The 26,648-nt window shown below is 42.3% G+C and overlaps 1 protein-coding gene across 5 annotated transcripts in view; it reads right to left on the bottom strand.

Annotated features, from left to right (window-relative positions):
- Positions 1-26,353, bottom strand: part of ACSL5 (acyl-CoA synthetase long chain family member 5) — a 39,550-nt gene extending 13,197 nt beyond the window's left edge. Inside the window, exons 1-10 of one of the 5 annotated variants that reach the window (XM_081268052.1) lie at positions 25,541-26,353; positions 23,434-23,564; positions 11,159-11,343; positions 8,733-8,841; positions 4,792-4,856; positions 4,575-4,676; positions 2,596-2,695; positions 1,634-1,812; positions 804-836; positions 664-715 (exon numbers count right to left, since the gene is read on the bottom strand). In XM_081268052.1, the coding sequence (XP_081124178.1) occupies positions 664-715; positions 804-836; positions 1,634-1,812; positions 2,596-2,695; positions 4,575-4,676; positions 4,792-4,856; positions 8,733-8,841; positions 11,159-11,314 (796 nt within the window). In that variant the 5' untranslated portion in view covers positions 11,315-11,343; positions 23,434-23,564; positions 25,541-26,353. Of the gene's footprint in view, positions 1-663; positions 716-803; positions 837-1,633; positions 1,813-2,595; positions 2,696-4,574; positions 4,677-4,791; positions 4,857-8,732; positions 8,842-11,158; positions 11,344-11,512; positions 11,569-23,433; positions 23,565-25,540 lie in introns of all 5 variants that reach the window. The other 4 variants (XM_081268051.1, XM_081268050.1, XM_081268053.1 and 1 more) reach the window with 4 other exon arrangements.
- Positions 26,354-26,648: the final 295 nt, after the last annotated feature.

Genomic DNA, 26,648 nt, shown 5'->3' with positions numbered 1-26,648 from the left:
CCAGGAACTTTTCCCTGTCACTGTCTTTTTGTGGATGTATATACCTCTGTTTAGGAATGATGAATGCCCAGAGAGTCTACTACTCAATGCACTGTTGACCTTCTACTGCCACGAGGGCAGAGCCACGATCTCAGAGAGCGACACGGTTGAAAAGAAAAAATCAAGTAAATCCCTCCAGTGCTGTTCATATGTCTGAGACTTCAGATCTAACAATATTACCTAACAGTATTGCTATGACCCTTACAAACCAGGTATCCTGGAATGGATGTAACTGTAGAGCATCATGGGCTACATTTAAAATGATTAAGTACTCTACTAGCTGGGGAGATGTCAGGGAGGAGTACAGCCCATTGTGAAGAACTGTCGCTGAGCTACCCCGATGGAATGAATGAAACCATCCCAGTGGTGTCTAATAAAGAGAGTGTTAGAGGTTGAGGGGAAAAATAGACTTTATGAAATCATCTTTAAGGCCCCTGACATCCATAGAATGTAAACACCTCCATGTGTATTCAGTGAAATCTACTCACTTTTGTTTGATTTTTTTTTTTCTATTTGGGACTCTATGTTCAAAATACTTGGACGTAAGAACTAAGGATGGGGGTCCTGGTAGCCCACCATGCTTCTGGCTGACCAGGGACCCTGGCAGGACCTTGTGGCACTGACCTGTGGTTCCACTGGTAAAGCAGATGATGCTTAGGTCTTCTGGGTTTGGAGGCTAGAGAGAGAAGCACAGGGGCTTAGTCGACCATGAGCTTAGCGAGTGGACCATGGCAAGACTCAAATTCAGGCAGGAGAAAACTTACCACTGGTTTTCTGAAGTTTTCTTTGCCTAGATTCTACACGAACAGGAAACAGAGAGAGAGAGAGAGAGAGAGAGAGAGAGAGAGAGAGAGAGAGAGATTGATTCATTGGAACAGACTTGTGACAAATGCAGCCCTCTCTTTCCCTTTCCCACGAGAACACTCTATAGGAATATAACCAAAATTCCAACCTGGATGGAACCCAGAAGCCAATATTCAGGTACAACGGAAGCCCCAGGAAGGAACATGAAGTTTCTTCAGAATATTGACCTAAAGAGGGCAGATCCTGAATGTCCCCACTTCCAACCATACTCTAAAGATTAAGACATCTAGGACCATAACTAAATCTTTGAATAATAGGAATAATTACCCATGTCAGGGCATAAAAAGGGCTGATCACTTCCTTGAGTAATTTACATGGGCTCATTTGACTTTTTAGCACCCCTGTGTGGTAGGGCCTATTTTTATCTCCATTTAATGGGTGGGGAAAGGGCGGTGTGGAGTCATTGCCTCATGTCACCTAACAGATGTGGAGCTGGAACATGAGCCCAGCAACCTAGCTCCAGGAGCCACATCCTTAGCCATTGCTGACCTCTCTATCCACACATTCTGTTGAGAAGTCTATGCAACTGGCCATAGAACTTTCTCCTCCTCTGGTGTAGGTTTCTGATTGGTTTTGAAGAAATTATTCTTAAAGCTTCTGAGCATGAGTCTAATTGACTCCTCATATACCACCCTATGGAGAAGGGCAGCTCTGGCTTTGTGTAGATGTTCCTTAAGTTGCTCACGATGTTAGAGCAGCCTACCAGCTGCAAGCTGCCTCAACATCCTACCTCAGCATCAAGCAGGGAGAGGAGCTCGACTCCACACTGCTCTCCTCTCTTCTTCAGCTCGTCATCAAAGGGGTCCATGAGGATGATCATCTTCAGGCCTGGGATGAGGCCCTTTTCCACATTCCCTATTAGGACTGAGGCTTTTTCTGGTGTGTCACAGATGACTGTGGGGATATTCGCTGAAAGCAGAATTAGAGGCAGGGGTCACCCTCCTGCTCTGCTAAGTATCTGATTGTCTTATGAGAAGAAACAGATTTTCAAAAAAATTTCAAAACTACTAGATTCCCCAGGGAAGATTACATCAGCAAGTCAGATTTAGAGAGCAATCGCTGAAACATTCCATTGATAATGAATGAGCTGCACTGAAACAGAAGCACCTAGTTTTCCTGCTTGCTGCCAATACATGGACAGCTTCTGAGGAACCATGAAATTCCTTCTGCTTTGGAAATCAGTCAGACAACATGTATGGATAGCTGAGGTAGGGTCCTGTCCACGGGTTTTATTTTGAGGAGGGTGTAGGAGAGACAAGAGGGGGAAACTTTCACTAGACAAGCATTGCTTGATTCTTAAATGTTGGCATTTTTTTTTGATACTTGTTTGCAAAAATAGAAAGCTTCTTTGATGTCTGTTGTTCAATCTTTTGGTTTTGTGATAAAAAGTAACATCTTGGGTATATAAAAGGGCTGCTACTTTCCCATTGAACATGGACTTGTTTAACCATGGCATTTTTCTTTTCTTTTCTTTTTTTTTGTGGTGAAATTGAACACTGGGGCATTTTACCACTGAGATATATCCCTAATCCTTCCTTCAGATTTAATTTTAAGACAGGGCATCACTCAGTTGTTGAGAGTCTCACTAAGGCATTTCAAGTCTGCTAAAATAAAACAAAGCAAAAAGTAGAAATTGAAGAATCATTCAGCATTGGGAAAGAATGAATATGTAATGTAATAGCAAATTTTTACCCTTGTTGACAATATATATGATGGCTTCTGCTCCTAAGGTATCATACAGGGGGACTGCAACCATGGAGTATGTGTAACAAGCCAATTCGGAGATGACCCACTGTGGGAAGAGAAGTTCAAGTAAGCCCTGGACATTGACTTTGAGAAGTATTTAATTCAGACACTCAGTCAACAAATGCTTATTTGGTACATTTATGTAAAAAAGAAAAAAAAAAGAAGAAGAAAAGAACAACTTTGTGGAGCTAGCCTTAGAGACTGTCACTGATACCGCTATAAATTATTTAGTTAAATCAGCAAGATAAGATGGGTACAGAGGGGCTGGGGATGTGGCTCAAGCGGTAGCGTGCTCGCCTGGCATGCGCGGGGCGCTGGATTCGATCCTCAGCACCACATAAAGATGTTGTGTCCACGGAAAACTAAAAAGTAAATATTAAAAAAATTCTCTCTCTCTCTCAAAAAAAAAAAAAAGATGGGTGCAGAGAACCACAATATGAAGATAGACCACTATTCAAAGGCAGAGTGTGGTGCATTGCACCCATAAGAGGCAGGTAAAGCAGAGATCACTTCAAGGTCATGGCTATCTGGGGACTGCTTTAGGGAAAGAGATGGAAATTGGACAGAATGTTAGAGAGCTGGAAGGGTCTGGTTATGGAGATGGAGGAAGAGAATGCATTCAAAGAAGGGGATGAAGAAAGACAAGAGGACATGACATAGTGTGTCTACATACTAACAAACATGAAGGGTGACAAGGAATAAAATTGGAAAGATAGGTCAAAATCTGCTAGTGGTGGCCCTTAAATGCTGGTCTAGTATGAAGGCTTATCCCCCCCACCCATATACTTCCCCCAGATTCATGTTGGAGCCCTAACTCTCCCAATATGACTATTTGAGATGGATAATTACCTATAGGAAATAATTATGCTTAACTGAGATCCTAATAATGCAGCCCTAATCCAATAGGATTAATGTCCTTGACAAAAAGAAGAAATAGCAGGGATGCACATGCACATGCACAAAGTCCATGTGAAAACACAATGAGAAAGTGGCCACCTGCAAGTCAAGAAGAGAGGCCTCCGGAGAAACCAAACCTTCCTACTCCTGATCTTGTGTGCTTTATCGCAGCACCCTACCAGATGAACACACTCTGCTTGGTGTTAAGTTCCTAAACTACAGCCAAGAACCCTCTTACTGAGGCTGACTGTAACATGTTTGGAGAAGGTATATTCACCATCAAGTACAGCCAGTGCTTTGGGGGATGAACCTGAAACTCTTGCTAAAGCAACTGTCTCCAGCAAGCATATAAACCACACAAAAATTTTCCCTGAAGACACTGGGCATAATGACTTCAATGAAACTTGGAGATAAGATTAGTTTAAATCATCTTGATGTGTAACATCTGCTTCCAACACACCGCAAAGACGGCAATGGGCAGACTCGATAGTGATAGGTGGGTTCGATAGTGATAGGTGGGTTGGTTAACCAGTTTGAGTACTGGTCAAATGTGCAAATTGCGGTTCTAATACTAACACATCCCTTTCTACAACACCTTTGAGATTGGATTTGGCAGTCCCTCATAATGTCCTTATTTTCCTCATATAGTAATCAGACTGATTTAAAATGATCCATGCTGCGCTAGGAAATAAAAGTCCAAACACCCAGACTAGGGCACTGGACATTCAACCAGGAATTAAGGAGGCTCTGAGTCATAGCTCTTTCAGACAGAAGAATAAGCAGTATAAAATTTTAAAATAGTTTTGGTGATCCATCAGCAAGTGACAAAGCTGCATTGGGGGAAAATAATTTTCTTTATTTTAAGTGACCATAAGAGAATTAAACTTCTGAACTCAGCTACTCAGTTTTATCTAAATTTAAAATAAATCTGGGAACATCTATCTACTTCCTAGAGTAGTTATCTCCACTCATCCAGCTCAGCCAGGGGAGCAGTGGCATTAGGCTATGTTCAGTTTCAACATAGTTACCTCTGGCCTATTCTGAGCAAAGATGCCAACAAACTGGTCTGGTGCTGGCTTATATCCTTTGTGCAGGAGACAGGAGCCCAGGTACTCTGCTCGATCAGATACCTACAAAAGAGAAGAGAGGAGAGACAGAGAAAGAGAAGAGGCCAAGATTAAAAGACTAAATTAGCTCAGGATATAAGAGCAAAACAATCTTTCTAAAACCATGGGCCTGACTCACCTGTTTGTAGGATAGCCACTTATAGGGCTGGTTTGGTTTTCTGTATCCCAAGCAGGGTCCATTGTCTAAAAATAACATTAAAAAAAATCAACTCTATTTGCAGATGACTTAGACCAGAGAAGATAAAGGGGGAATCCAGAAGAGAGAAGGCATGAAGGATAACTCCAGCAAGAATCTGAGCTTCTCTATATGTCCAGGAAATTCAAAGGCAGTGAGTACTTGTTTATCAAAAGCAGAGAGTCCAATGCTTAAAACAATTAGGAAATATTACAAAACATTTGTAATACTATATGGCCTAGTCCACATAATGTGGCCAAATAAAAGTCTACAAGTGAACATCAACATCCAGTATTGAATAATCTTGGATTGAGTTTCCCTATAATAAAAGAAATATATGCTTGTAGCCAGACACAGTGGCACATGCCTGTAATCCCCGTGGCTTTGGAGTCTGGGAGGTGGCACAGTGGTCGAGTGGCCCTGAGTTCAATCCCCAGTACCACCCCCCATATATATATATATATATATATATATATATATATATATATATAAAAATACTGAAACAATTCAAATATGAATCTTCATTATGATCACACAAATACCATAAGTTTCTTTCACAGTTCCTTTGCATAGTGTTATAGTTATGCTCACTTGCATATTTGGAATGAATAATTTGGTACCCTTTCTTTCCCGGTTTGATATAAATGTTCACACATTACTTCTCTGTAGAGATTTCAATGTCAGTTGGATGAAGTGCTCTGCTGATTTTATCTCATTGTGGGTATTTAGAGGTCATTTCCAAGTTTGATAATACAACAAATATTTTCAAATTGATAAATTCAAATTTAGAATGTTTTCTTAAAACAGTCCCCCAGAATAAAATAAGTGGGTTGGGAAGAGGAGAGGGGCTTTTGTCACCTGGCATCACACTTCTTGGTGGAGTAGTTAGGATCATTTACTTTTCTCCCACCAATGACATATCAAGTTTTATCACCCACTCACAGACAGTAAATAACATATTTTAAAAATGTTTTTCTGGTTTGACCAGTTTGAGAAGTTAAAGTCTAAGCATCATTTAACAAGCTAGTGAAGTGACAATAGAGAATTAAACTTCTGAACTCAGCTACTCAGTTTTATCTAAATTTAAAATAAATCTGGGAACATCTATCTACTTCCTAGAGTAGTTATCTCCACTCGCCCAGCTCAGCCAGGGGTGCAGTGGCATTGGGCTATGGAAACACTGTAGGTGGCTGAGAAGACGCCACATCTAAATTGGAGTGGGGCCAAGTTCTTAATGGAAAAATAGAAGGGAAGGAAATTTTATATAGAGGAGTTAGCCAAATTGCTGAGAGGAATTCAGGTCTTGCCAAACGGAAGCTTTCAGAGGAGGGTTACTAGGAACTCAGAAGCAAATAAATGAATCTCTCAACCAAGTGACGGAGGGAAAAAGGAAGGAAAGCAGGAAAGAGATAGCCACTCTGATAAAAGAGATATAAAAAGTGAATAAAGAGACTGTCCACAGGAAACATTGGTACTTTTTTTTTTCCTGTTAAACAGCTGCATGAAGGCCCCAGAAGTTAAGTCTCAGGCTGTTCTGTTCCCTGAGCTGGCAAGTCATGACCAGCCAGTCCTTTAGAGCCACTGCTCCCTGGGGGTGCACTTCTGATGGTCTATCAATGAGCTTGTCTGTCCTGACCTTAGTCACTACTGAGAGCTGCTGTTTATTGAATGTTTATTGCATGCCAAGCACAGTCACTCTTTTGGTCTTCCCAGTGACTGTTATCCCCAATTGGTACTAAGAATTATGAAGGACTGGGGCAGCTTCCTCAGGCTTGCCCAGTAAGCAGTAGAGCTGATGAATATGTAAGAAGTAGACTACATCTCCTATCGCTTCCTGATAAATGCAAATGCTAGGAGAGGCCCCTGCCCAAGGGGCAAGTCAAATGATTGGTACCAAAGGGCAACAACTCAGGTCCTCATTAAACTCTGCCCTAGTCAGCTTTAGCCCATTAGCCCAACTCCTGACCAGGCAGCATAAACCTTTGATTAACGTCACCCACTCACAACTTCTGGACAAAGTAGCCACCCTAAGCTAAGTAGGATTTAAACTCTGATATACAGAATTCCCCTGAAGCTTTGTATTTTTAACACACTCTGGGGAGTGTCAGGTCTCACCATGTGGAATTCTGAACCAGTGGAACCAAGGTGAAATCAGAAGATATATTAATTTAACAATATCCCCAGGTGATTCTCAACATAAATAAATTATTGGCTAGGAGTTAAAAGAATATATTCTGTCTGGTTGTATTCAGCCCTAGATGAAACCAGAAGTGTCATTTTTTTCTTTTTTTTCTCAGAAATATGATTTTTCTATGGAAGCAGCCAAACCCCTTCTCATGCTTGCTTATATAAGATACTTTACATAGTTTGAAAAGGAAAAAGAAGAAGGAAAGAAAAAGAAAAAAGAAATCATTGATTAATTGATTGATTGATTTTGAGATTGGGTCTCCTTACATAGCCCAGGCTGGCCTCAAACTTGCGATCTTCCTGCCAGCCTCCTGAGTAGCTGGGATTACAGGCATGTAACCCCAAGCCTGGCTTAAGAACTATTTTACTATTACTGCTTTAATTTTAATTTAGCATTGAAAAAAAAAAACCTAAATGAGGTATCTCATGTGCTACATATCACATGCTAAATGACTTGTTTTGGGTTAAAATGACAACACATGCTCAATGAATAAAACCAGAAAGTCCCAAAGGAAATCCTGCTATTTCAGCCATCTTTTATCTGCAGTTGCCAGAGAAGGAAAGAAACTAAAGTTCAGTTTGGTTTGTGTTTTGTTATTTGCTAACAAAAAATGAATACAAAGTGTAGCCCCCTGTGGAGCCTTCAATAGAAGTTTTCTTTACAATTAAACTTTCACTGTCTGGAGGAGTAACTTTTTAATCAAATACTTGAGAGCTGACCTCAAGTAGAACAATTTAGTCATACAGACTTAGGTTTCAGTATCAGCTCCAACATTTTTTAGTTCTATGATCTGGGGAATGCCCTAGAAATTCTGGAGTCTTCATTTCCTCATCTGTAAAAATGGGGGTGACAGTAGCTGACCCTGAGAGTTGAGGGAAGGTTGAATAAATAATACATGTGTAGTACCTATTGCTATTGCATAGTTAGCACTTGATGGGAGTTGGCTATTAACATCGTCACAATCATAGTTAAGAGGCAAAAGGGAAAGGAGGGATAAGAGGCCCCCTAGGCAAACCTATACCTGGCACAATGTCACCTAGAAGAAAAAATGTATAGCGAGAGCTGTAAGCCAGGAAACATGGGTGCCTGGCATTGTGTGCAGTGATAGAGACATAAAGGCTTGATCTGCTCCAAACAAACTTATCAAAGTCCATTTAGTATTGTTTCCAAGAAAGCCCAGAAAAAAATGCTTTCTGTGATACTCAGAGTGGCAGTGTGGGCCTGGAGTGTTGTATTGGATCAATGACAGGTGAGAAGTCAGGAGTCCTAAGAGCTAGTCCTGACTCAAACATTCCAGGTGCAAATGCAAGCAAGTATGTCCATGAAAAGCATATTCCTAAACAAATGTAAGGTGCTGGCAAGTTCAGCAGAACAGTGACACATCACTGTCCCAATTCCTTAATGACAGTGTGGCAGAAAGATTTCTTCCTGTGTTATATGAGGAACAGATTCAGAGAAGCAAAGTGCCAGGTTATACAGGTGGAAATGAAAGAATGGGTTTCAACCCACATCTGCCCTATACTGTTTCCAACATACATCCCGATCCTTTGTTAATGTCGCCTGTACTTCATACGTTGCGATTCTACTTGGACTGTGGCATCCAAATAGCTGGGGTTTTAGAAGTGAGACAGGGAAGGAGAAGGTAGGTAGAGTCCACCTCAGACCCCACCAAGTGAAGCCAGACTTCCAGGCTTACCAGACACAGCGAGTCCTCTTTGGAAAATTTCATACACCGTCTTGGCATCTGGGAAGTAATAGCGCATCAGCTCATTGTCGTTCTGGTAACTACATTTGTGTGCTCCTCCCTAAGACACAAGACAGAATTGAGGCCAAGTCCAAGTCTCTCATTCCAAAACCTTCACGGATTGAACTGAAGAGAACATAAATGCTGATTTTTGAGGTCATGGGAATGTTCCCTTTACCATTCAATCAATGTTTTGATAATCTAAATAAAGATTGTCACAATTATGTTTTGGTAACCCCTGGCATGTATGTGAATGCAGAGGTGAGATGATAGGCATCGTTTTGCATCTTTAAGAAAAAGTCACACCAAGTTCAAACAAGCACTAAATGCATACTATGTGTTCCAGGCACCACATAAACACTGGGGATGAGAGTTAGGACAAAAGGGTTCCCCCTCGGTTACCACAAACCAGGGTTTGGGGGATGTAATTGGGTAAGAAGGGAAAAACAAACTGGAATGTACGTGTTGTAATGAAAACACACACACAATTTGGGAAACAAACAAACAATTCTGTATGAAGCAGAAAGGTAACAGAAAAGAAAGGATATTTTAATAGAGACTTTGAGGATAACTAGACATTGACCAGTCACATGCGGTTTGGATAAGGTAGAGGAGAGAAAGAGGAAAGATAAATCAGGGTGAAATTACACCTGAACTAAGACATCAGGGCCAAAAAGTCACATGCAGAGTCTGATGGGCAGCTAGAGAACATGGTGATGGAGAAAAAGGAAGCAGAGAGGGACCCATCTAGAGCTACCAGATGGAACTTGAGGATCAAGGCCGTGTGCGGGTACGCATGCGGGAAGAGATGTGCAATAGAGACGTGCAGAGCTTGAGTGACCAGAGCAGCAATGAAATTGGAATTAGAAAGTCAGAGGCAGGTGTCACAGTCTTTTGGAACATTTTCAAGTCATTGAGGAGATGTTTTCTCAGCTATAAGGACTTAGAGAAAGGATTGGCGGATTTTAATCTGTAGGCTGAATCTGGCCTGCCATTTGCTTTTATAAATAAAGCTTTATTGGAACACAGTCAAGCTCACTTATTTACATGTCGTCTGATACTTTCATTCGGGAAAGTGTTAAGTACTTAAATGCAGCATTAAGTAGTTACCAAATGGCCTGCCCCTTACAGAATGTTTGCCAACCTCTGCTTTAGAGGAGTCAAGGCATGCTGAGAAGGAGACCCTAGGAAGAGGAAGGGAAAGAGCCTAAGTAGCAGAGGAAGTCTTCCTTGGAGTCTGAAAACACCTCATGAAGAGTATTATAGAAGATAAGGAGGAGGAGTTGCAAGAAAGAAGTGTCAAGTCAATTGAGAGGAAGGATGAAAGAGGAGCCATTGACTTTGGAGGGTAGGTTAGGAAGACCCAGAGCTCTTCGAAGGAGATGAGAGTGATAAAAGGTCAGTCTGGGGACAGGGTGAAGTTCAGAAGAGGAAATCGGCAGACTGCTCCTAAAGTACTCTGGTGGGAAAGGGAAGGGTTGAGGGGAGAGGGCAGCCTGAAGCAGCAGGGTAGGGAGATGGCAATGAGACCCTGAACGTGGAAATGTACCAGAAGATGGGGGTGGGGAGCCTTGAAGTAAGATTCCCGAGTGGATGAAAGAAGACTGTCAAAAGAACAGAAGGAGTTAGTCTGCAAAGGAACGGGAATGATTTTTTTTTTTCTTCTCTGAAGAGGGTGTATGATAAAAATGGACGATGCTATTCATAGAGGCAGAAGGCAGAAAAGATGAAGACAATATCCTTGAAGCTTTCAATTTGCTCAGAGATACAGCAGAAAGCCAGGTATCCTACTGAAAGCCCTGGGGAAGGAGCCCAGTTCAACTTCTGCCAGTGTTAAGAAGAATGAATATTAAACTCAAAGCTGGAATCAACTCCAGGAAATGACTTCTTTGCCACTCTTAAGACATTTCTATGAAAATGTCCTTCCGCTCCGTCATCTACACCAATGACGAGCGAACTTCTCCTATACAGCTAGCTAATGAAAAGGTGGCCTTAGTGGAGTATATATCATCTGTCCTTTTTGTTTGTTTTTTACTTATCCTTTTAAGCATGTGAAAATTATTCTTGGATTGCCAGTTTCACAAAAAAGGTCTATTTTGCCCAAGGGCGATATTTTGCCAGCCTTTGATCTAGTTTGCCAGCTTTTGATCTAGATTACTATCCTCCCACAATCAAGCTGTGGTTTCATTTTGTTTCAAGAGGAAATGTGCTAGTATTAGAAATTTAAATTTGTAGATTGTCTGTTGATCAGTAAACTCTTCACTTTCCCAAGCTACATCGAATCTCTGTCCCCTTTCTGATTGACTTATCCCTAGGTTTTGAATTGTCGTTTGTGCTTGATTAAGGTTGACAAACTATAAGGATGACTGGAAAATTACCTCGATTCCCACAGACTGATTATCCAAGTCAATGACAGGTAAGACTGGCTGGGGTCTGTTGATCAGCCACAGGAAGATAGCAGCTCCGAACGTCAGGAGGCAGATCAGTGCAGGGGTTGGCAGTGGGGAAAATAAAAAATTAAAGATAAAAAGCATCTTTGTGAATAGCAGCAGGAAATTCAGACCTTAAAAAAAAACATAGCGAGAAAGAAAGAGTTAGAGGAAGTGGCAGTATTTTTTTTTTTACTCAATACTTCTGTTTACAGAAGTTTCACACACATACACACGCACACACACACTCAAATTCTCCAAATAGAGCTAGATCTCTCCAGTGGCTTTGCTTCCAATATTTACCTTAGTAATGTTGGAAAGAATAGAGTGTGTTCTCCACCCCGGGCCACTTGACTGTCCTGGCACAAGGCAGAAGGGATCAAAGGAAACCAGTTAATCATTTCCCAGGCAAGTTTGAGAAATGACTGCCCTTTTGCTTTTGGCCCACAGAGCCCAGAGAAGGCCTGCTGGACCCAACATAAGCTGGTAGAGGAGGGTGCACCAGGCAGCCTTCCCAGCCCAGCCCGATAGAGGGTCAGGAGGACTCTTCCCATTGGATTTCCCCGGTATAAACCAAACAGAAGAGCAGAGCTCCGGAGAGGTGACGTCACAGGTTTTAGAAATAAATCATTTTGCACTACAGACGTTTCCTGTTTGCCAGATATGCCTTGCATATTGCTTTCTCTTTTTGAGTGTCAAGAGGTTCTCTGAGATCAACAGCATTACACTTTTCTGTGTTCAATATCCTCTGCCCTGGGGAGCCCCAAGGAATCGGCTTTCCACGAGGCAAACATTAGCCAGTACTCAGAAAGGGTACTGGCAAATGGACTCAACAATCTTCAATGGCAAGCCCTGAAGATTTAGAACAGGAAAAGATCTCAAGGAACTAAATCCACAGAAGCTTCCCCAACCCAACTTGTAGTTCCCAGCCACGTTCAGCTTCCAACCCTTCCAATAGGAGGGACTAACTTTGGGGCAGGTCCTAGGAATATACCCCTGCTGTTGCCTCATTACTTTCAGTCTTGGTTAGGATAAGCATAGCAGCAAATGAGCACTGACTGTGCCCAGGGACTGGGCTGGGGCTTTTGCATGGTTCAGTTCATTTAATTCAGTCAATGCTGTGAAGTTTTATTTCACAGAAGAGAAAAATGGAAGCTCCCAAAGGATAAAGTGACTTGTCCAAATCCACACACTATTTCCCATTGTGGCTTCTCTAGTAAAATCTGTAAGATTACAACTAATTGTTCGGATAGATTCTAATCCCAGTGTTCAAGGAGTGTGAATTTGGCACCTTACAGATTACAGCAAATGAAGTTCACAACTTGCATTCTTCAAGTTCACGACAACGCTTGGTGGAACAATATTTCAGAGAAGAGGCCAAACATTCCTACTCAAAAATCAGAAGAGCAAAACAAGCCCAGTAAAAAGTTTTATCAGATCAAGATCATAACTGCCCTTAGAGCTTTGGGAAAGAGGCCACTAGCTAGCATCTGGAAACTTCTCCGTAAAGGGAAACACTTCACTCTAATCTAAGAAAAGCCTTATTAGGTCTACAAATTTTGTGGGGCAGGAATTTTTCTGCCCCTTATTGGTTATTTCCTGACTTTGGGGTAGTCCCTTTCCATTTTGTAAAGGACACCTAAACTTCCAGAGACTGGGATGATAATCCCCACCTCCTTGTTTCCTTCCACATTGCATTTGGGGGAAGAAAAAGAAGGCAAAACAAAAGCAAGGACTCACGGGTGCTGGGTTACATAACAAGGGCACTATTGTGATCACTGGGCAGGAATAGGATAGCTGGGAGTTTTTGTGGTACCTGGACTTGTAGGGTGGAGTGGCACTCTAGGAGGCAAAGCATTCAGGAGACAGCGTACAGGACACCATTTTTAGGCCGGCCACTCCAACCTGGGAAGGGGGACAGCCCCAGTGTAAATTGTGACAGAGTAAGAGGGAGTGCCAAAGGAGAGGAGAAGTCTGCTTTGTACTCGGCCCCCCCATCCCTCCCCACAGGCTGGGACACTGCCACCAGCCTGGCAAGATCTTATCATCTGGGCATTTCCCCTCGGCCTCTGTCCCACCTGCAAATTAAGGGATCCTTACCTGTACCCCTCTTCTCCACTATGGGAACAAGTTGTGGCACCATGGACTTCTGCCCTTTCCTCCAGATGGCAAAGTTAACATTTTAACGGGGGGACTTCATAAGGTCTTCAGAGTAGCTTCTAAAGGTGAAGCTTCTCTTCATTAGTGGTGAAGGGGGGTGGTAAGAGGGGAGGAGGAAGGGCTAATAACCTGGCAGGTAACCCAGTGGGATAAGAAGGACAGAGAATCCTTGACTGGTCTCAAGGGGGCACCTGCTGTCAATCTCAGCTGATTGTTACCACATAGTCATGTGGACCAGGGTCACCACATTGTCAGTTTTTTTCCCCCCTAGATAACCCAGAGGACTGAATATTGTAAAACTTCAATTTTAACTAGTGGCAAGTTTTAAAAGTTGGGAGATAAATAAGAACATATCTCCCTGTTTAATTTGGACCATGTTCTGTCAATTCTTGACTCTTCCTTTTACACAGACTTTGGTCCTATTGTCCATAGAGAGAGCGAGATGGACTACTGCATTATGAAGGAAGGAGAGATCTACAAGTTTCAAGACCCCAGTTTCATGAGAATGAAAGGACTTGCCTACATCGGCAAGGGATTTTATTTGTAGAAGATCTTGAAGGCTGTATTTATTTCACGACTGTGATCGCTTACTCAGTTTCCTATTGCTGACCAGTTATCTGATTTGAGGAGGAGATGAACGTTTTTTAAAAAGTGAAATAAAAATCCATGTACTAGGATTATACTAGAATTAACCAGTGTAAAGTATTGAATTTGGAAGTATTTTACTACACTTGTAATGTATCTGTTCTTTGAAGAAATGTCTATTTGAATTCTTTGGCTTCTTTAAAAGAGGGTTGTCTTTTGTTATGATTTGTGAGATTCCTTTCTATACTCCAGATACTAGAACCTTATCAGAATATTGCAATGTTTTTTTCCCATTCTTTGGTTGTCTTTTCCCTATTTTGAATGTCCCACATTTTTAACCTTATGACATTAGCACTAGAGAGGATTTTCTTTCTTTTTTTAATTATTTTCTTTTTTTTTTTTTTTTTAGTTTTTGGACCTTTATTTTGTTGGACCTTTATTTTATTTATTTTATTTTATATGCAGTGCTAAGAATCGAACCCAGTGCCTCACACATGCTAGGCAAGTGCTCTACCATTGAGCCCCAACTCCAGCCCCTAGAGAGGATTTTCAACCACTTCATGTGACTCTGTCACTGTTTAAATGGGAGAAAGTAAAGGCATGAGGGCAGGTGGGACCCACAGGTCACAACATTGCTGGATGGGGACACCCTGATACCATTCTAACCTTTAGAATCTTAGAACACTTCCAGATTTGCTTAAATAAATGAGGCAGGAAAGCCATGCCCCTCTTGTCATGTGTCCTGTGTGACTCAGATTACAATTCTGGTTCTTGGGCTCCACGGAACCTCTATCAGAAGTTGGTACGATGGCATTTCCTCTTCCCTTTATTGTTATGCTTCATTGAGGGGAAAAATGGGGAAGAGAGAAATGTGATGGTGGGAAAGAGAAGAGGAAAGAGTTCTGTTGTGCTGTGTCTGGGAGCTCCCATCCCGGTCTCCGTACATGGCTGAGTGAACTTGATGCACATTAGGAGGACCCCAAATGCAAAGCTTTTTGATGTGTTGGTAGCAACATGCCTTTGCCCACGCAGCTCAGGGCCTTCTCGGGGGCATGGATGGCCATAGCCAGAGTGACTCATTTCCTGGCTCCTAGCATGTTTTATTTCCAAGCCAGCCGGAGGACACCTTCCGCCTCCACACCTCCCCACAGGCTTCGGAGATCAGTCTTGCCACCTAGATTTTGACCATCCCCTATTCAGCTTTGGATCTTGCTCCTTTGTGAGTTTGGGGAAGCATTCTCTTCATTAAATTTCATTTTCTTTGAACAAAGTCCCAAAATGGTCCTTTCCATTCTTCCATGCAAGTTTTTGGCCAACTCTGTTTATTGCTATGAATTATTCAGACTATCCCTATAGGCTAAAAATGAATTTCTTTTGGTAACTCAGTCCTTTTAAAAGATGGTACTTTGGTACGTTCCTTGGGTATTTATCCACAAGAACGAAAGTCAGCATACTATCATGATATATGCATACCAGTGTTTGTAGCAGTGCCATTCACAAAAGCTAAGTTATGGAACCAGCCCAGGGGCCTGTCAACAGATGAATAGATAAAGAATATGTGGTATATAAACATAATAGACTTGACTCAGCCATAAAGAAGAATGAAATGATGGCATTTGCTGGCAAATAGATGGAACTAGAGACCATCATGTTAATTGATGGGGAGGAGGAGAGAGGGAAAAGGGAGAAACTGTGGAATGAAATTTACCAAATTTTGCCACGTACATATACAAATACACTGCGGTGAATTCCTTCTTTCTGTATAACTATAGAACATCAATTTTTAAAAAGGGTAAATAGAAGGAACACAAGTAAGATAGAGGAAGGGTGTCAGGGGAAGGGGGAGGGAGAGGGCACCAGGAAGAGGAAGAGGGAAAGAGGAAGTCCTGGGGACTGTAATGGAGCACATTATATTCCATGCATGTATGATTATGCAAAACTGAACCCCACTATTATATATAACTATAATGCACTCATAAAAAAATAGTTGGTATTTTTGCTATAGATATTCTACTCAGAGACTCACCTCAGAGTCTGTGTATTTTCCCATCTCTTTGCCTGGAACACTGTTCCCCAGATCTGATATGGTCGTGCATTCTTATAGGGCGAGGTCTCACCTGAAACCTCACTTCCTCAGAGGTTTGCTCTCTGCTCACCCTATCAATGCTGCCCTTTCCTCTTCTACGCCTATCACAGACTGGCTTTCTCTCCTCCATGACATCATTCACTGAAATAGTCCTGTTCTCCTTATCATCCATCATCCCTACTGAACTGATGTTCTAATTGTTTGTTTTGTTTACATGCCTATGCCATGCCTGCCATGTAATAAACTTTTAATAAGTGATTGTATAATAAATATTCTAGATTGGACTCACCCCCCCACACACACTTTTATGTGGTATTGTGGATTAAACCCCCAGGGGCACTTTACCATAGAGCCACAAACCCAGCCCCACGTTTTTAAGTCCCACCCCCAATCCCGAAACAGGGTCTCTATGTTTCCCAGGCTAAAATCTCAAACTTAGAATTCCCCTGCCTCAGCCTCCCCAGTTGCTGGAATCACAGGTGCATGCCTCTGCACCTGTGTAGACTTGTCCATTCTAAAATACTTGAGTTTAACACATTTTACCTCACCTGCAAAATCCAAAATCTTAAACCATCAAAAGTCACTCTGGGGCTCAGTGGTAGAGCACATGCACCCTGGGTTTGATTCCATGCACCAAAAAAAAAAAAAAAAAAAAAGTTACTCTGGCCAATCCTGAGATGGGTCCTCCTAAATCAATATTTGGCAAGGTATTTATTGATTTATGATTAGTAGATGCTGAAAAGAATGTGTTTCTAATACACATCAAAGACCACTCAGGATGAAACATCCTCTTCAGACTTTGAAGAACCAGAATGAAGTTATCTGCATTATTAAATGGGCAGAAAGTTCTAGCCAAGAAATAAACCATTCCTGAGTTTCTGGAATTCTAAAGACAACAAGGCAAATTATCTTTGTTTTAGGTCTGGAGGCTAATTATTTTCTGTGCAATAATGATAAATTATAATTATAAGCATTAAAAAACTGCCTTCTAGAAAGTGGCACAAGCTCATTGGATTTAATTGGTTTCTTTACTTTCTTGTATATATGAGCTCATCCTGTGGTGACAGAAACCTCATTAAAAGGGAGACCAGAGTCCCTAAATTTTCATACCTAGTGATTCACGCATTCTTCCACACTAGGTGTTAGGAGGCTGCTTATGAAAGTTTGGTTCTCTTGGCTGGGCCTTCCATATCTAACCCAACCTCCATCGTTATTTTCCTTAAAATCCTGCCACCATCAACTTAGTCTTGCATCTCAATCATCAGCCACATAGTCCATATTTCTGGACAAAGGGATGGCAAAAATGTCAACAGGAAGTTTCAGGCCAATAGCATCCCAAGCATACCTGGAAGGACCTGATAACCTTGTCCTTCATGGGCAATGAAGGTGAGCCAGGCATGTGTTCTGTTGCAAGATCCTTCACCCAGTTTCCTCAGAGCCTGGGGTCAAGAGCTTTTTAAAAAACCATTTCTTAACACCAGCTTACTTTCCTATATCACAAGTAGTTATCTTCTACCAGGGAAACAAAAGATAACATGATTTCAGACAGTAATCCTTTTTCACAAAATGAAGTCAGAGAAAACCTGCTCAGAATTTCTTTCTTATTCCCGAAGAAAGAGAATCAGAGATACCCAGGCTATTTAAAAGCATTCAAAAATCGAAAACAGCTCAACATTCAGTCAGACCTGAGATGAAAATCTGTGGGTACATATTCCACTTCAAATGTAAAATCAAATAACAACAAAGCAACCGATAAAACCCCGGAAGGAAATAAGGCGCAATTAATGTTGTTTGTATAATGACTGAGATAATTCAATAAGGTGGCCAGGTGCTGAAACTAGCACTCAGGAAGTCAATAGCTTTTCTCTATTTCATACAAATAACTCATTGGAAAATCATGGAAAAGATGCTGTTCATATTAGTGTATATAAGAACAAATGTATAAAACCTATATTAAAAAAAAAAACTTGAGGTCTGAAGCAACTATGACAATGCTTGAAAAAATGGAAGGGCATACCTGAAATAGTCACATCCCATCTCCCATACACTTGATGTAACTCTTATTTATACCAATAGGATTTTCTTGGGAACAAAAAAAAAAAATTAAGCCTGATATTCACCAAGAAAAATGAAACAAAGAGAGTCAAAATAAATCATAGAAATTGGAAGGTAGCAAATGAGCAAACATCACCTGATTTGCATATTTATTATAGAGATATAAAAACTTCTATTGGTCATGAATAGACAAATCTATTTAGCAAGATAATCCTGAAGTACACCTAGTAGATACTATTACCATATACCAAATTACATTTTGAATTAAAAAAAATCCCTTACAATAAATGTATTAAGACAACTGGCCAATCATTCAGAGAGAAAATAAATTAAAAATTTTTTGGTCTTAACTTCTGCAACAAACATAAGCGGGAGATGGATCAAAGACTTAAATATAAAACAACAAAAACTGTAAAAATATTTGGGGTCAAAAAACAGAGAAAAAGGTTTTTTTTCATAATGTTGGTATGGGAAGATTCAAGACAGACATAAAAGCTAAACTCTAGAAGTGGAAATGTTGGCGAGTTTAATTACCAATGAGTTTAAAAAAATATTTGCCTTGCAGAAAAGATACCAGATATAAGGTCAAAAGATGAACTGGGAAAAATATCAAATGTTCCAGAAAGGCAAAAAAGCTAATTTCCTTAATAAGGAATGCTTAGATGTCAATTTAACAAAATATAATCCAATAAAACAGAGGCAGAAGGTATCAACAGAAAGTAAAAAAAAACAAAACAAAAAACAAACAAACAAATAAAAAAAGCTACTTAAAATTAGGGAAAGACATTCAAGTTTGCTTACAGTTTTTAAAAATGCAAATTTCAATGAAATGCCTTTACCCTATCCATTAGATTAGCGAGATGAAACAGTACAACGTTAACTGGGGAATAATAAATGTGGTGCAGCCACTTAGAGATGTACCCACTGGCCTCTACCACAATTAAGAATGCATGCCCTACAACATAATGATTCTACCATCAATTCATCCTGTAGAAAGACATCAGCTCTATAAAATGCATCATGTGCCATATATAAAATATTGTTAAGGATGTAGGCTCTTGAGTCAGAGTTGGGCTCAAACCCTTCTTGACCGTCTTACTGGTAACCAGTGGTAAATATCCTAACCTCTGTAGTTTCTCATCTGCAAACTGGCCATAATAAAATCTTCCTCATAAAGCCATCACTATGATTTAAGGAATGTGTGTATGTGTGAAGTGCTTAGAACTACACATACCAGCTGGTCTCAGGTCTTAGCTATGACATTTGTCATCATTAAAGCTCTAGGATTATTGGGAATTGCAAGGGCCTAGGAAAGCCTGCCTGTAGGTGGGAAACCAAATAAATTATAACCCTTCTACATAATGGAAGTCTTGGCAGGCAAATTGATTTATATATACTGATAGAAGAAGAGCTCCAGGATCGTTTGCCAAGTAGGAAGGAAAAATATGTGGACAACTGTATACAGTTATGCTTTCAATTGTGATGAATCATGAATACATTTGTGTTTCTGAAAGTATAATCCTCATAGGAAAAGAAAAAAGGAAGAAGAGAAATCAGGAATGTATTTTCCAGAATGTTTGGGGTATTCAATCAAAAGATATAAAAGAACTTGACTGTGTATCAGGCATCATTCCTGGAGCCTAAAATACAGCAGTGAAAAGCCAGCCCGCATGGGATTATCTTCTATGGAGAAGATTGACAATAAGCTTGAACCCCAATTCTATTATTTGAGAATTATGGGACAGCAGCAATAAGGTAGAGTAAGGACTGGAGACATAGCAGGTAGGTGAGCTTTCATTAGGGAGTTACGAGAAGGTCTTATTAGCAAAAGTAACTCTTGATAGTATCAAAGTAACTCTTGATATTAATTCTTGTTTAATCTGAAATATGTTTTGTTTACCAACCCATAATAAATTCAACTCCATATTATCTTACCTCTGACTCAGACAGATCACTTAGAAACTTCCACCACCTTGGTTGGTGCATTTGATGTGAACCATGACCCACACCACAGTCCACATACAACCTTTCCAAGTGCTCAAGCTGTTGTGTAAAATACATCCCAGCTGCAGCAATCCAGCCTGAACAGCAGCTCTGGGGGTGGAAAGCTTTTTCATTCATTTCTCTAGCAGATAAGGAACCAGAGCAAAGGTGAAGCTTGAGTCATAGGGTCAAAGGGGCCCTGAACATGCATCTTTCGACATTAACTCCAAGTAGCTGAGAACAGAAGCTGGTGTAACATCCTGACCTTTGAACCTATAGATTGTACCTTCCCAACCACTCACCAGTGCCTGGGCACTTAGGCCACCACCACATGTTAATCAGGTGATGAGGCACAGGTTTGCTCTCTTCACCCAGGGCCCTGGTTCCCAGCCTTCTCTGAAGCACACACATCCTGTGGGACAAGCATGTCCCCAGGCAGATGGGATAATGGCCTCCTTGTCATTTCTACAAAGACTCCACTTGCAGGCAGAGCAGGAAGACAGCAATACCAAAGGGAGCCCTGTTAAAACCCTAGCGGGTAGCTGAGCAGTAATTTCCATACCATGGAGAAATTCACTCTGATTGTTTAAATAATTAAAAGGAAAATTGAAAAGCTAAGTGATTAACCTCCCGCATCTCTCTCTTCTAGCCCAATTGCTAGGCTGAGCCCAACAGCTCCAATTCGTAAGACAGTGGCAGAGAAGGGGTGAGATTTAACTTTGGGATGGTTCCCTGGCTGCAAGCGGACACTCCATAATGAATCATTCAGGAACTCCGGCATAGCCATGAGTGATCTCTCTACTGCTGAGTTGCACAGGAAAAGCGACAGGAACTAGAGCACAGGAGGGTTGTGAAAAATGAAGCCGGATGAGATCTTCCTCGGGTTTGGATCTCATCGAGGCGTCCTGTGATTCTGTGGACACCTCTGTGACAACAGTCCTCCCTGTGCCGTGAACACTTGAGCAGGGAGGGTGTCCTAGCTTCTGGATTCCAAGTCACCTAGCCTAAAGCCCCAGGTACAGTGGGAACCTAAGGTCACTGCGTCGCCTCCTCCCTTTGCTTACCACTGGCAAAAGTTCAGAGAAAGGCAACTAGGGAGGGGAGCACATTAGAGGAAACTGGTCGCAGAACTCAGTCCCACAAGGAACACAATGTGCTCCTACACTCAGAGGAGGACACAGCCGAATCTCCCTCAGGAATGCCACAGACAGGGGCTTCACACCAGTAGGGTCTACACTAAGCTGCTCCACCTAAGTGAGGTCACTCACAATGCATGCACTTGGGCATGAGAGCACCTACTATGTGCCAGGCAGCATGCGCAGCTTAGAGAAAGCACACTTGGAGTCCCTAGTCTCACAGGAGATAATGTCAATTTCCAGGAAGTCACAATATTTGGAGATGAGTGCTCTGTGGGATGTACCTCAGTTTGTGCAGCCCTCAGTAGACTTGAGAAATATGTGTGTGACGAGGCGTATGTACCTTCTGCCCTTTCAATGTACTTATGCAACAAGGCAAACAAATATCTCGGACTTATCTGTTCAGACTGTGCCACGTGTTGAGGGACAGACAGAATATATAGCTCCTGACTCTGGGGGCTTCTGGATCTATCTTAACAGGAAATATACTTCCAGGATGGATCAGTGTGTGGGATGAGCTTATAAGTTTGAAGAAGGGAGAGGTTAATGTAGGCGGGAGTAGATTAAGATAGCTGTATGGGATGCTAGAACCTCAAGGATGAGTGGTCCTCAACCTCCTGGCTTTATAGCCAACGGGCTCTTTTCCAGGCGCAAAGATGATGATCACACCCATGTCAACCAGCATCACTATCACCAAATCATCTTTCCCAACTGTAGTCTGTGTCTTATCCACCTTTGTGGAGAGACCAGTCATCCCATTGAGTTGGTTGAACCAAGGTGGACAGGAAGGGAAACACTCAGATGTGGCTAGAGGCATGAACGGAGGAAACGTGGGAAATTGGGTGAAGAGTTATTTCTAATGGAGGTGGAGGGTCTGTCTTTAGTTGAAAGGGATAAAGAAAAAAAGAAGAAGCCCCCAAGAAGGATGAATGAATGAGACAGTATCTGGGGCCTGGTGAGGTCATTGTACCCTGGTGAGGTCATTGTACAATTCATCAGTTTGAATTGCAAACACCAAGACACTTGAGGGAGCCAAGTGTTGGCCAATTGAGCTGAGTGATATTTACTAATTCATCCCTGGTTAAGTCAAATACCCAGGGTCTCTCCACTCAGGCCATTAGCATAGGGGTGGAGCCGCCCATGGGGTGATGATAGGAAGTGACAAGTCCCTCTGGCTTTCAGTTTGACACAACCAACCTTGATCCACCACTGTACTTCAAACCAACCACAGTCCAACAGCCCCACCCTGAGGAAAACCTTGTCCAGTTGAACACCCCCAAAGGGCATCTCAGACCTCTTGCTGACCAAGCAGATTATGAGAGATCCAAGGTAAGGAGATCCAGTATCACAGGTCCCCTGAATTTGATAAGAGGGTCTGTAAAAAGATAGGCTGGACAAAGTGCTAGGTCCCCGTCAGCTCTGCCAGGGTAAAGACTGAATGAGGCAAGAGGTTATAAAAGAGGCCTTTCCCCCTCGATTCTCTACAGAATCCGTCCAAATGCTAGTTGGGCCAGACCAATGGTCAAGAATCACTACTCAAAGTATAAGCAGTGAGTTTAGTGCAAACATTCTCTTTTCCAGAGGCAAACAGTCAAGGTCATCACCTCTCCAGATACCAGAGCCATAGCTCTATCACTTACCAGGTGCGTGAACTTGGGGATAGTTACTCGATGTCACTGAGCATCAGTGTCCCTCAATGGTACACAGAGGGGATACGGTGTGTATAGTATCTGGTATATTATCAAGCACGTGGTTAGTCCTCAGTAAAGAGTAGCTTTCTTTTCCCTCTTCCATTTACCTTAACTGTCAAGTCCTTGTCAATATCAGATATTCTGTCACTCCACTTACACGCAAAGGTCTAAACAACTCCTCATTCCTATTTAAACAGAACCCTTCTATTTGGAGGAGCCATGGCCTATCTCTGAGCCACGCCTTCTTCCCTTTCCTGCATCCTCCTACAAGCCACTCAAAACCCCATGGCTCTTAGAATAGATCAACCCAAAGAAGAACAAGAGATCTACGGTCAGCTCAGAGCATTGACACCGTGGTCTGTAACTGCTGTATGTGGGTTGTCTGTCCTTCCAAACTCCAAAAACTCATTTATTCAACCATCAGGAATCAAGAACCCAGGAAGTGCCAGGCCTGTGCCAGGGGGAAGAGCAAATGAGAGAGTCCATTTCTGATGACAGGGTGTGAGGTTACGGAAAGAAGAAACAGACCTGGACGCTTTTGCAGTGGAATATCCGGAGAACCCTAATGGCTGCCTGGGCGGCTGGAGCCAGCCTTGCTGATCAGGGTACGGCCAGGCCAAGAGTCATCTCTGGCTGCACCCAACTTCTGCTGGCCAGGCCTATGAGACAGACAGGGCAGGCATTGCATGCTAGGTTTCTAAAAAATTGCCAAGTCCTTGTTTGGGAACTCACCTGCCCAAAAGGGGGACTGTTTTCTTCCTCCTTCCCTCTATTTTTTCCTTCCTTCATTTCTTTCTTTCTAATTTACATAACAACAACAACAAAATCAACCATTTTAAGGTGAACAGTTCAGTGGATTTAGTACATTCACAATCTGGGGCAACCACCACATCATCTAGTTCCACAGTATCTTCATCACCCCAAAAGGAAACCCTGTACCAATAAGCGGTCACTCTCCATTCTCCATTTCTCCCTCCCTGCCAAGTCTACTTTCTGTCTCTATAGACTTAAGATGAGAGGATTTCAAAAGATTTATTTCTTCCAGATTCTTATTCTTCAGCCTGTCATGAAACTAGACTCATTAGTAATCAAGGTGCAGGTCACCTTTGGAACAAAATGAGCCAGAGTTCAAATTCCACCTCCAACTGAGCCAAAGTGCGAGTCTGTTTCTAAGCCCCATTTTTCTCACTGAGGACATAAAGTATCTACTTCACAGGACAGTTTTGAAGATCAAAAGATAAAGACCCCATAGAACACTAAGTATGGTGCTGCCCATAGAAAATGTTGGATGAATGGTTGTTGTAATATTTATGGTTCTAGAAAAAAAAATGTCAGCTTGAAACACTTAACAAATATGTGAGTAAATGTGTCCAGGTCACCACACATGAAAATTTTTTAAAAATTAAAATTGCTAGGAAATATGAAGGAAGGATAACCTTGTATGTGAGCAGATAAAGAGCAATGTTTTAGCATCAGTTTGCCTGTTACAGTTTGATAACTTGCTTGCTATGTGACCTTAGGGAAGTTGCTTCATCTCTCTGAACCATTTTACTTTTTTAACCATAAATATGGTTAAACAATCCATCTCAAAACATTGCCTGTATGTGTACCTACTGGGTACCTGTGACTCCACTACATGTATAGTATTTAGGTAGAAAATGCTTTGCTGATATTGGAGGTGTCTTTGCCCTGGAAAATTATGATGTGATCTTGGAGAAGACTCTTTTTGGTCAGGACCTAGCCAAATGCTTGGCTAAAACATTTGATTTGATCTGGATAATGTTCCTTTTCCTTTTAAAAATTGATCTGCATGTTTATCTGGGGCCTGCCTCCTCGGAATTTTGCTAGCAACCCTACCATCAGCACCTGACCACATACCAACCACTATCTAGGTACTATTCCTTTCACTATGCCAAGCCCAGAAGTGATCAAATACCTGTCACTGAGAGGGGACCCACCACAGAGTGACTCCATGCTAGAATATAGAGGGAGGGATCAAGCAAAATCAATTATTTCACTTTTTTTTAATACTAAGTTAGCCTTTCATTATTTTATTTTATTTTTCATTATATGTTATAATTTATTTTCTTTACTTTTTAACACTGTGCTTCTGTTTATAGAATACCAACCAGCTACATGTTGGAGTTTTCAGGTTGATATCCACAGAAAGTAACTAAGGTCTAACTGCAAAGCCCCTTCCTAATATTCACTCCCTGAAGATCCTTCCAGTTCATCTTAGGTCTAACCTGTGGCCCTACCCCTGAAAAGAAATCCAGCTTCTTCGTTCAGAAACTGCCATCAGTCTCTTCCATCTCAGTAGTCCCATTCATCGGCTCTGACCATGAGAGGGAGTCAAAGGCTGATGAAAAATGAGGGTGACCCCAGCCCGCCGCAGGAGAGACATGCCCGATGCTCAGGCCCACCAAAAGAGGGGCAGGAGGAAGTCTCGTCCATGCCCCCAACTCCCCTTCCCCTCGCCCCTCCTGAAAACAGACGGCTTAAAGAGAGCGTGATAAGCACGTGGGACAGAGCAAGCCCAGAGCCCAAGCTGCCTTGCTGGAGTTGGGGGCCAGGATGCCCCTGCCACATGCTCGCAGGACCCCTTGCTGATCACACCCCTAAATGTCCCCCTTACCCTGTGAAGGGCTGAACGTCTTAGTGCTTCCAGCGAACGGGGCTTCCTGGGTCCAATTTCCTCCTGTCCTGTTCCCTCAGCCCTGGTTCCTCCAGGGACAGGGAGGCTTCAGAGCGTCCATGCAGGCAGGCAGCCTGGCTCAGAGCACCCCCAGGTCTGCCCTGTCCCGAGCTGTTCTGCGTGGGGCCATGGCCGGCTTTCTAACGTGCTCGGGACTTCACTTCCTGGTTTTTCTTTCACAACTGAAAGTGGAAGCTTTCTGAGCAAGAGGAGAGGAGCCGGCAAAGTTACCCTGGCTCGTCTTCAAAGCCTTTAACCCCAGCCCCTCAGGGCTGAAACAAAGCCAGCTTGCATCAATCCACCCTGTCCCCCGTGAGATTGTCTCTCAACTAAGGCAGAAAAGCCAAATTAAAACGATTGGAGGTGCCCCCAGACGACAACGAGTGTCAGAGAGGCGGAGGTGACGTTGTCCCTGCTAAATTTGCAAGACAGAAAAGTCCAGCTTCAGGGATCTCTGCCAGCAGATCCATCCCCAGATGGTGTCACCCTTTGCTCCAAGTTACCCCTCTCTCCAGACCCCAGAGTTGCTGGCCTCTGTCCCCAAAGCTGTTCCCACAAAACCTGCAAAATAAACAAGCAAGGCAAGAATGACGGGGGCAAGGAGCCACTCAGTTGACATGGTTCCTTTTCCTCTGACACATCGGCTCAGCCTCTTGCACCTCCAAATTTAAGTGAAAAGTGCACTTGGCCGCCTCTCTGACTCCCCAGCATTACCAGGCTGTGTAGCAGTCTCCTTTGATTTGCTTAAGGCTGTGGTAGCAGAGCTGCCATCCCCAGATGTGGGAGCAGAAATAAGCTCCCCTATCCCTTCCCACCTGCTCACCCCACCAGACCTTACAGACACTGCAGAATTAAGCAGCATTTTTCACAGCCTTGATCCTTCCAGGAAGGCTCACCGGAAGTTCAGTGGGAGCCTGCTCTACACTAAAGCTAGATTAGATTTTTTTTTTTTTACTCTCAACAGAGAGGAGGTTCTTAAAGCCCCAGATGAAAAATCCAGGGTGCTCCGTGCTACAATCTCAGAGAATATAAGGTCTGGCCCCTTGGC

The sequence above is a fragment of the Spermophilus citellus genome (assembly GCF_964194105.1).
Source record: "Spermophilus citellus genome assembly, chromosome: 15".
NCBI lineage: Eukaryota > Metazoa > Chordata > Mammalia > Rodentia > Sciuridae > Spermophilus > Spermophilus citellus.
Note: the sequence above shows the minus strand (reverse complement) of the source record. Positions and strands in the feature narration are given on the sequence as shown.